Genomic DNA, 11,479 nt, shown 5'->3' on the forward strand with positions numbered 1-11,479 from the left:
ATCACAACTATGGCCCCCATTAATTTCCTTCTGTGCGCTAATAGATGAATTATACCTAAAAAACAGGAGTGTAAAAAACAGGTTAATGCATCACAGATTGGCAATTAATTGAAATAGAACAAAGAGGACACAAATTATAATTGATAAAAAAAATATTGTCCTTAAGGAAGAAAGAGATCTTAGACAACCAATGTGACCTCACTGAAACTGAATATTGAGTCACAGTGCTCAACAATGATAATATCCAGGAACAGGATATCTTTAATTCTGTGTAAGCCCAGTCACGCCAGTCATGCATGGATTTGCATTTTGATTGGGAAATTTTAGGACCTGCCCACTATCAGTCGGTTCTGCTCCCACTTGGCTTGACAGACAGTTAGTTATATAAAGAGGTCCTTGGCTGACTGACTGCAGACTCCTGGTACACACGTCCTGGAATACTTTGGAGAACCTGGTGAGTGTCATTTCTTGAATTTGTGTCTTTATGGTCTTCCTAGGTGCTGCAGTCAGTAAGTGTGCTGAGTTCAGTTTCAATCATGGGATGAATGGTGTCTATCTAGCAGGCAGAAAATTACTAATGATACAATAGTGATTTGTGATGAGTGGCTTTTCCTTTTACTTGGTAGGTGGTTGAACAGAGATTATTATTTCTCTTCCCTATGCATTTTTTTTTTGGTGATCTTTGAAAGGCCATATACCTCAGCAGGTAGTAGAAACCATGATTTTCCTGAAATATCCTTTACTGTCCAACCCCAGATGACCTGACAGGATTATACAAGTAACGAAATATATAGGAACTGGAACTGGTTTTCTGGTTTCTCAGGGCACCAGAACTCGAGACTGCCTGTCTTGGAGGTATTTCCTTGTGAAAACAACATTACTTATTTAATTGGGGGAAATGTTTCTCTTGGAAAAAAAAGACAAGAAACAAAGGAGGATTTCTCAAGACTAGTACATCAGATTACTGACAGAATAGGGAAAAGTCAGGAAATACAAAAAGGGTAATGTTGATGCTAGAAAGAGAAATGAAGCTGATGCTCAATATCTGTCAATCTTGTATGTGTTCATCATCTTTGAACACTCTCATCTAATGTCTTTCAGATCCTGAGGCTTCAGCAACAATGTCTTACCAAGAACAGCAGTGCAAGCAACCCTGCCAGCCTCCTCCTGTGTGTCCACCACCAAAGTGCCCAGAGCCTTGTTCTCCCTCGGTGTGCCCTGAGCCTTGTCCTCCTCCAAAGTGCCCTGAGCCTTGTCCTGAGCCATGTCCCCCTCCCTCATTCCAGCAGAAATGCCCTCCTGTGCAACCTCCTCCACCCTGCCAGCAGAAGTGCCCACCCAAGAGCAAGTGAAGTCTTCAGCAGTCTTCAGGACAGGGGAAAGAGAAAAGAATCTATTTCATGTCATTCCATAGCAACACCTTATCTTCCCTCCAAAGTCTGACATGGATGCAGAAGAATTTTCTCTACCCTTCACCTACTTCCATATCTCAGTGATGACCTCTAATAAGTAATGAATTTGCCCGAGACTATAATCTTGCTGCTGTAAAGGGGCTCTAGAGAATGGGTCTTGTTCCATTGTTCAGTATGACATTTTTCAAATCTCTCTGTCACTTGAGCAGGGTAGTTGTTACTGTTGTTTTATTTCCCAAATAAAGTACTATGTTTTAATGATATTCTTGTTTCCTTTCTTCAAAACTCATTTTATTACTGTTATGACATGATCATGTTCCTTTGGTCCTAACCCTTCTTCTGTTGCTTGTCAGTCTGCTGTAATAAGGCTTTGACTAAATATTGGATTATATCAAAGAATAGTTTCCTAGTTAGAGTTACTTTCCTATACTAAAACACCATCCCCAAAATGTAGTTGAGTAGAAAAGTTTCTATTTGGTTTACAGGTCTACACCCATAATCTGTGAAAGAAGGAAGTCATGAAAGAACTCAAACATGGAAAAAACCCTGAGACAAGAACTGGTTCAGACTATGGATTGGGGCTGCTTATTAGCTTGCTGCATATTGCTTGCTCAGCTTGCTTTCTTATAGAACCTAGGACCACCAACCTATGCATCATGCCACCCACATAGAAAGTACTCTTCCCCCTCAGTTACTCATTAAGAAAATCTTCTAAAGGCTTGCCTGCAGTCCAGAACTATGGAGGCATTTTCTCAGTGAAGGTTCTTTCCTCTCTCATGACCTTTGTCAAGTTAACATCAAACTAGAGAGCACACTAAGAGTTTGATTGCTCTAGTAACACATCATTTCACTCTACAATCTTTCCTTCAGTACATGCTAGTTTAAGAAGATTATGTGATATTCAGGCATTCAAGTGCCACTTAGTTCACATTTTCTACCCACACCTCCACCTAGTTTTCTCTCACTTGCCTTTTCTTCTTCTCTAGTAGTTACACATCTATATTAATCTATCTTTGTTATATTCATTTGCTTCTATATTTGAGATATCTATGCCAACCTTGTCCTTTAGAAGGTCATTTATTTTTTTATTTCTGAATATTTCTCTAGTACTGGTAAGAGGCACATTTCCTTATTCTATTCATCCAATGGTGAGCAGCTAGGCTGATTATTAAACTTGCAGATTAGGAGTTGTTCTGAAATACAGATATGTTGGAGGTCTTTTTATATGAACCCAAGCAAGGCTGCTGAGTCATATATGGTTCTGCTTTTAGTGTTAATTTTTGGAAGAAACCCACAGTGACATGTATAATTGATGGATTAATCTACTTTCTCACAATCACTGAGGTAGAGTTCTTATTTTTTTCACTCCTCTGCCAGGACTGATTGTTATTGTATCAATGGTACTCATTCTTTCATAGGTGTAATGGTCTTCTGGTGCAGGTTTTATTTTCATTTCTCTAACCACTAAACATATTCAACATTTTCTTGTTAATGTGAAATTATGCTGAAAGGTTGTCTTTTGTAATAATTGAATTAATATATGGCATTTGATTTGCATAATCCTGGACACTTAATTAACACTAAGTACATGATAGTTGTAAAAGCAGCTGCTCTATAGTATCTACTACATTCACTGCCATTCCCATTCCATCATTGTTATTATTATCATCATCACTAATAATGCTATCATTATCACAAACACTGCAAGTCATCATACTATCCACTCCTGCCTACCTCAAATATCACTTATACCCTCACTAAACCCAGTAAGAGCACTATATTCATGTTCAATAATTCCCAGCCCAGCATCATCATCACCAACAAAATCATTATAAACCCAAATAAATTTATCAATGTAGGGGAAAGTGATTCCAGCAAGTAATGTGAACCCTGTATAGAACCTCCTGTTGCTTTTGTTTATTCATTGCATATGTTAGTATAGAAGTTTGACTATTTTCAGGGACGTTTTCTTAGTGGGAATACACTATATCATAGTAAAATATGAAATTAAATTAAGAAATGGAAAAAATACTAAAACTTCATATTCATGCTTGTCATTTGATTCATGTAAACCCTTAGAAAATAAGGATAAACAATGTTTTGGTTAAACCCAGTACCATTTGGCCTACAAGATCACAAAACTAAATATTTAGCACAATGATAGTTGACAGCTATAAAGACCCCTGCATGTGTATTCATGTCTGTGTGCACATGTATTCCATGTGTCAGATCTTGAAGGTTCAGATTTGTAGAAAGTATACCGTGTATCTTTACTCATTTGTGGAAGCTCTTCATTAATTTATATGGAAGGAACTCAACTTTAGTTCCTCAGATTGAAAAGAGATTCAGGTTTCTATGACTTAGTGCCAGTGCTGTGAGCATTAGTAGCTTCTATTTTAGAAAAAAATATTATTAGCATATATCATTGTAAAAAGTGAAGTGTTTCATTATGATATTTCGATATATGCATACCGATTGTATTCCCTCTCATCCACTGAATTCAACATACAAGAGCAAAGAAATGAAACTTGTTGGAGACATGGTGCCTTCTTTAAAATGACATCTTTATAAATTCTTTGAGATTTTTTATTAGTTAATTTATTTACTTTATACCCCCTCACTTCTCTCCTTCCAGTATGACACTCCTTTCTCCCTACCCCTTTCTTCCACTTCCATTCTCCTCAGAGAAGGGGAGATCTCCCATGTTTATCAACCCACCTTGGCATATCAAGTTGAAGTAGGGCTAGACTGATCATCTCCTACTGAGGCTAGACAAGGAAACCAAATAAGGGGGAAATAATCTAGTCAGGGAACAGAGTCAGAGACAGTCCCTGATCTAGTTGTTATGGGTCCCATATGAAGACCAAGCTATACATCTATTAATTATATAGAGGGCTTATATAGGTGTATCCCATGCAGACTCTTTGGTTGATGGTTCATTCTCTGTGAGCCCCTATGGATCCATGGTAGTTGATTCTCTAGTTTTTCTAGTAGTGTCCTTAACCTTTCCAGCTCATTCCTTTCTTCTTTTCTCTCTTCTTCAAGATTCCCTGAGTGTCGCCTGATGTTTGGCTGTGGGTCTCTGCATCTGTTTCTATCAGCTGCTGGTGAAGCCTTCAGAGGGAAGTTATCCTAGGCACCTGTCTGCAAGTATAGCAGAATATCATTATTAATGTCAAAAGTAGGTGCTCTTTCTCATGGGGTGGGTAACAAGATGAGCCAGTCACTGCTTGGACATTCCTTCAGTTTCTGCTATCTCTACTTCTGTGCATCTAGTCAAGATAAATTTTGGGTCAAAGGTTTTGTGGGTGCTTTGGTGTCCCATGGAGGTGGAAGTCACCACCCATCAGGTCACTGGGGTTCCTGACCTTTGCATGACCAGGGACCAGGCTGTCTGTACACAGCACACCACCCCGACACATTCCTGCATTGGAGTCTCGCCTGGTTGCAGGGGATGGCTGTTTCATATTGCATATCCCCTGTTGTTAAGGGTCTTAGTTAGGATCACCCTCAAAGATTCCTGGGGGTTTCCCTTGTCCTAGGTTTCTAGCTCTTCTCAGAGATGCCTCCCCTCTGATTTAATTTCTTTCTCCCTTTGTCCTCTCCCCATTCCTTATATTCTCACCCTGAAACTTCTACCATCCTACCTAAGAGAAAAGAAATTGATGCTTACCAAATTATTCATCTACTGTGTCTTCTCATCTCTCTACCCCCAAATTTGGGCTGTTTATATTTGCCTCACCCCGACCCCCTAAACTTCAGTTTCTGTAGTCTAAATACTCTAGACTTGGGTCTACACAGGTGTGTGATTAACATACCAACTATCACATTATGGAAAAAAAAAAAAACCTCCCATTTTCTCTCAAAAGCTATCAACTGTTAATAGCTCCTCAGCTAGTGGTGAGATTTCATACTTCTTTACTCTTCCATGCTGAGTTTTTGTCTGACTCGATCTTTCACGTGACTTATGCACACCATCTCAATAGTTGTGATTTCAACTGTTTACTGTTCTGATTGAATGAAGAAAACAGTTTCTACCTCTGGATAATACTATCTTTTTGCCAAGTCTCCTATGATGGTAATATTAAGCACACACAAGCCTTTTATCCTCTATACCATGTATTAATTAAGGGTCTTTGTGCTAATACTCTACTGCAAGTAGTAGCTTTTCTCATGAGGAATAAGAGATGTATTGATATGACTTTAGCAATGTCACTGTGGATTTTTGTGTTGATTTGTTCATTATGAGAATAATAGTGTTGGTTGTATTATCCACAAAGGTCTATATTATACCAAGTTACAGATTCTCCTTTACCAGTGCCAGTTATGCATAATTCATGGGAAAGAACCTTAAATCCAAACAAAAAGTTAGTGATTCCTCCCCCAGTATTTGTGCTACATCCATACCAGTAGGCACACCCTGTCAATCTAGTCATTGCTGTGCCCTCAGTGTTCAGATCTGGGTAAGACTTGATTATTTCTTTCTTTCAGCAGTATACATAATACCTTTTCCTATCATCAGTGCTAGGAAGAAGGGATGAACATCTCAAGGAGCATCTCCTAGGTCTCTCCATACCCTCTGTATTAAGCTTGTGATTTCTATACCAACAGAATCTGACCATAAATTTCTAGAAGGTAGACAAGATTAAAACCAGTAGTCTGAAAGATATTAGAGTCAATCTATGTGACCCCACTGACTAAATAAATAAATACTGGTAAGCTATTATTGTTACTGAGGTTTGTATTTCCTTGTACGTGGTGTCTACTTGTGGTAGTATGCCCCCTGACCACCACTCCAGTTATAAGGTGATTTCATTTAAACATTTTATACATGTATAGATTTTTGTAAACATTTAGAGCAGTAGATTTCCATATGGTTTTGTAAAAACTATCTCTGTAACTCCTTTATCTTTATCTCTGTAACTCCTTCCATGGGTATTTTGTTTCCCATTTTAAGAAGGAGTGAAGTATCCACACTTCGGTCTTCCTTCTTCTTGAGTTTCATGCGTTTTGCAAATTGTGGAGCTGAGATGGAAGGAAGGACCATCCAGAGACTGCCCCACCCGGGGATCCATCCCATATACAACCACCAAACCCAGACACTACTGCATATGCCAGAAAGATTTTGCTGACAGTACCCTGACATAGCTCTCTCATGTGAGGCTATGCCAGTACCTGGCAAATACAGAAGTCAATACTCACAGTTATCTATTGGATGGAACACAGGTCCCCTAATGAAGGAGCAAGAAAAAGTACCCAAAGAGCTAAAGGGGTCTGCAACCCTATAGGAGAAACAACAACATGAACTAATCAGTACCCACAGAGCTGTGTCTCTAGTTGCCTATGTAGCAGAGGATGGCCTAGTCAGCCATCAATGGGAGGAGAGGCCCTTGGCCTTGTGAAGATCATATGCCCCAGATCAGGGGAATGCCAGGGTCAGGAAGTAGGAGTGGGTGGTTTGGGGAGCATGGCAAGGGGAGGATATGGGAGGCTTTGGGGATAGTATTTGATATGTAAATGAAGAAAATATCTAATAAAAAAGAAAAAACTTTAATGTTATTCATCCATATCCATGTGCCATAATGTATCATGCTTTCTCATCTTCTATTACAATGTAATTCTTCCTTTCTATTATTTCCCTTTATTGTTTTATACCCCCTTTGAGCAGGTATTAGTAAGAATAAGAAGAACTTCAGGTGTAACTGACTCTGTCTTACACTGGCATTGAAACTCATTAGCCAATTTTGTAATGTATAATGACAGACATTTGCCTGTGATGATCATTTATGTGTTTTATGTAACTATGGAGAGTTCTAAGTCTCCTACTGACCTATGAGGCATCTATACTAGCTCTTCTGGACCGTCTACTGGTGATACATTATTATCTTGCCTCCAGTGCTGAGCTATGATGACTCTTTCCCTTTAGGGAAGTGGACAGTGGCATTTTCAGCTAAACCTTTCCATACTGTCAAAGGCACTGGCAATCATAGGATGCAGACATGATTCACTGATGTTGGTTTAGTGTTCATGTGCTTCTCAGAGCAAAGGTGTGAGTAAACAAAAGCTTGTTTCCTATTCCTCATTCCATTCTTCCTCCTCCAGATAAAAAGCAAGTTTCTAGGACCAAATAGAACATTTTCATTTTTTCAGGACCATTTTGTTGTCCCACTTAACAGGTTCTGGATCCTCAAATTCTGCCATTTTGTTTAATACCTAGTCAAGCTCCTGGAACATCACAAGTGGTAATAATGACAGTAGTTACTGTCATCACTGAGATAAATTGCTGCTTTAGAATGTAAACTTCAGAAGGACTACCTTAAAGATGTTATTTTCCACTAATGCTATTACACTGTCATTTTGAATAAAGTCATTTCTCATTGAAAATGGGAAGAAAAAGGAAGATTTCCTAGTTAACAATTCAAAAATGGTGACATGGAAGGGAAAGTCATAAAGTCCTGAGGAAGAATTGGGATTGATGAGTAGTTCTGATATTCCAAAAATGTGAGATTCATTCTCTGTGGGGATAAATTGTGGGTCAACTATCACATAATTTCTTTCAGATCCTGATACTTCAGCACAATGCATTACCAGCAGCACCAAGGAAACAGCCCTGCTAGCTTCCTCCTATATGTCACCCCTTAATTGCCCAGAGCCCTGTCCTGCCCCAAAGTGTTTGAAACAGTCAAGAATTTTTAAAACAATTTTTTTCAGTTTTTTATGAAGCAATGATTTAATAACAAACCTTAGAAAACCAGAAAGTGATATATGTAGCTACATGGCAGATAAAATGTAAGACTCTGTCTCTGTCTCTATGCATCTGTCTCTGTCTCTCATGTATGTGTGTGTGTCTGTGTGATAGTGCTTGTGAGTGTGTGTGTGTGTGTGTGTATGTGAATAATTCAATGTACTGTTTCCTTTAGAAGTTCTCAGAGAAACTTTAGTGGTTGTGTACTATATTTGGTCTCAACAATTCTTCACATAAGTGATTATCCATCTTCATGCTAGACACCTAAGAATAACCAACATATTTAGGACAGGTGAGAATTTAGTTTCTCTTCAGTCATAATAAGCAGTATTGTGGTCATCTTCAGAGGTGAGTCCAAGTAAATATACCCCAAGTAGATCATTTGACATGGCAGTATGGCAAAGGATCTAAAGAATGCCCAAGATCATCAAGCTCTACTCTGTAGGGCATATACTATTTTCTATTGTTCACAGGAAAGCATGTAGTCTAGGCAGGAGATATGAACTGTCTCTTGGAACAGAATTATCAAAGATGATGCTGAAATTATAACCTAGAGTCCTTTTAATTCCTTTTTTTCAGCACTTAGGAAAATTTAGTCTAAAAATCCAGACATGTAAATGGGCTTGTGTACCACATAATACCAAGGATTTGAAATAGAAGAACCAGAACAGTTGCTCAGAGGAAAAAATATATTGAATCAAGAAATAGAACTTGGACAACCAGAGTGAAAACAACTCAATTTCTGCATCTATCAAATCTTACCGAAACTGAAAAGTCAAGAGAGCCCTCTGAGTCACAGCACAGAACTAGCAATGATGTCAAAGAACAGGACATGCATTACTGAGCAGAGTTCTGATTAAGCCAGTCATGCATGGATTTGCATTTTGGTTGAGAAATTCTTGGTCCTGCCCACTCTCAGTTAGTTCTACATCTACTGGGCTGAGAAGCCAGTTCTATAAAGAGATCCTTGGCTGGATGACTGCAGAATCCTGGTACTCAGGTCCTACACTACGTTGGAGAAGCTGGTGAGTGTCATTTCTTGAATTTTTCTGTTTCCCTGGTCTTCTATGTGATGTAGTTTATTTTGAGAGAGTAAGTGTAGTGAGTCCAGTTTTAATCATGGCATCATGGCATGAATGTTACCTACCTAGTGGTCAGAAACTTATCAATGCATACCACATACCACTGTGACAAGTGGCTTTCCTTTTCATTTAGTAGGTGCTTGAATAGAGTATATTCCTCTTTGATGTACATACTTTGCTGTTCTTTGAAATGTCATATACTTTAGCAGGTATGAGAACCTGAGACTTTCCTGAGATGCCCTTTACTGTCCAACCCCAGATAGCTTGTTGGGATGATACAGGTAATGATGGGTACAGGAAGTCATTTGAGGATTCTCAGGATGCCAGAACTTGAGATTGCTATTCTTGAAGGAGTTGATATGTAAAATAGCCTATTTCTTTTACTGAAACAACATATTTCCACCAGGAAAAGAGCATTAAACAAGGAAGGATTTCCCAAGGCTGGTGCAACAGAGTGCTTGCAGGAAAGGGTAAACCCAGGATGTCCTAAAACAGGAGTTGGGGAATAATATTCATTCTAGGAAGTAGAAATGGATCTGATGTTCATGTGTCCTTCTATCTTCTCTGTTCTAATCACCCCTAAGCATTTTGATGTAATGTCTTTCAGATCCTGAGACTTCAGAAAGATGTCATTCCAAGAGCAGCAGTGCAAGCAGCCCTGCCAGCCTCCTCCTGTTATGCCCACCACCAAAGTGCCCAGAGCCCTGTCCTCTGCCAAAGTGCCCTGAGCCTTGTCCTCCTCCAAAGTGTCCTGAACCTTGTCCCGAGCCATGTCTTCCTTCTCCATGCCAGCAGAAATGCCCTCCTGTGCAAACTCCTCCACCATGCCAGCAGAAGTGCCCACCCAAGAGCAAATGAGCATGGCAGCAATCTTCAGAACAAGGGGAAGAGAAGGGAATTTATCTATTGTCCTTCCATACCAATACTTCTATCTTCCATTCAAAGGACATCTTGGATGCAAATGAATCTTCTCTACCCTTCATCTTTCAAATGCCTGTTACATCTCATTATAGGGAAGGCATTTTTCTGAGACTGTAAAACTGTTTTTTTTTCCCCCAATGGAATGCTGAGAATGATCCTCCTTCAATAGATTCATATACCAGATGTTCAGAGGAAAGACTAGTAGATGTCCCTCAGTGCCTTCACAGTATGGTTTCCAAATCTGTGTGTCACGGATGTTCCATTTGCTGAATAAAGTATAATCTTTTCAATGGTGTTCATGTGTTCTTTTCTTTTAAAACTCACTTTTCTATCTTTGTGATATGCTCATTTCCCTATATTTTTAACCTTTGGTCCACACGTCAATTTATAGCATTTGTGTTTTGATTGAATTTTGAGTCATGGCAAAAATTACTTAGTGTTTGGTTGCTTGAAGGACATATTAGTTCATTTCACAAAACTATAATCTCTACTTTTAGGATATGCTAACTTAAGATGTGATTTTCAATCATATATATACAGGTTGGATCACACTTGCACCTACACCTCACATATTTTGTTCTTATTTGTTCCCTAATATTTACACATGTCCATTAATGTATCCTTGTTAATATATTCTTTTTTACATCTAAAAATATGCTCACCATGTTTTGTAGAATGTCCTTGTTCTTTTCCGTTTTTATTTATTTATTCACTTTACATCCATATTGTAGTCCTCTTTCACCTCTTTTTCTACTCCCACCCTCTCATAGCCCTCCTTCCCTTGTCCCTTCTCTTCAAAGAATATTCTTATTGTTCTTAACAATATGATATTCAGTTATAACAATTAGCATGAATGCAACATGATGTCATTGTTCTTTATGACTGAATATTACTCTGCTACATATGTATGTCATACTTTCTTAATAGGATCATCCATTGATGGGCACCAATCCTGATTATTTAACTTGCATATTATGAGTTGTGATATAATAAAGATGGACATACAGATATCTCTGTGTATGCTCTGTTTGACCCCTTTGTATGCATACACAAGCAATTCCTATCAATCTTATGTTACTATAGCTTTTCTTGTTGTTTGTTAGGAAGAAACTCCATACCAATTTTCACCCTGGACCAATTAATCTCCAGTCTGTTCAGTAGTGTGTTTCAGTTCTCTTTATTTGTATTCTGGCTAAGACTTGTTATCATTATGAGAGTACTCACTTGTACCTTGGAGCAATGGAATTTAACAAAGTTTATTTGCATTTTACTGAAATTTCAGAATGTAAGCTATGTTTTATTTTTACTATTAGTCATTG

At 38.5% G+C, this 11,479-nt stretch overlaps 1 protein-coding gene and 1 pseudogene across 2 annotated transcripts; both read left to right on the forward strand.

Moving 5' to 3' along the window:
- The first annotated feature begins 412 nt into the window (after positions 1–412).
- Sprr2f (small proline-rich protein 2F) lies at positions 413–1,668 on the forward strand. The gene is made up of 2 exons (NM_011472.2): positions 413–454; positions 1,102–1,668. The coding sequence occupies exon 2, from the start codon at positions 1,122–1,124 to the stop codon at positions 1,350–1,352; it is 231 nt and encodes a 76-aa protein (NP_035602.1). The 5' UTR covers positions 413–454; positions 1,102–1,121; the 3' UTR covers positions 1,353–1,668.
- Positions 1,669–9,140: 7,472 nt separating this feature from the next.
- On the forward strand, positions 9,141–10,455 carry Sprr2g (small proline-rich protein 2G; annotated as a pseudogene). Its single transcript, NR_003548.1, has 2 exons — positions 9,141–9,182; positions 9,847–10,455. The product of NR_003548.1 is annotated as a small proline-rich protein 2G (transcript).
- Positions 10,456–11,479: the final 1,024 nt, after the last annotated feature.

This window comes from Mus musculus, chromosome 3, assembly GCF_000001635.26.
Source record: "Mus musculus strain C57BL/6J chromosome 3, GRCm38.p6 C57BL/6J".
Lineage (NCBI taxonomy): Eukaryota > Metazoa > Chordata > Mammalia > Rodentia > Muridae > Mus > Mus musculus.

Coding starts and splice junctions, on each gene's coding strand:
- Sprr2f (NM_011472.2), top strand. CDS start 1,122: ATGTCTTACCAAGAACAGCAGTGCAAGCAACCCTGCCAGCCTCCTCCT.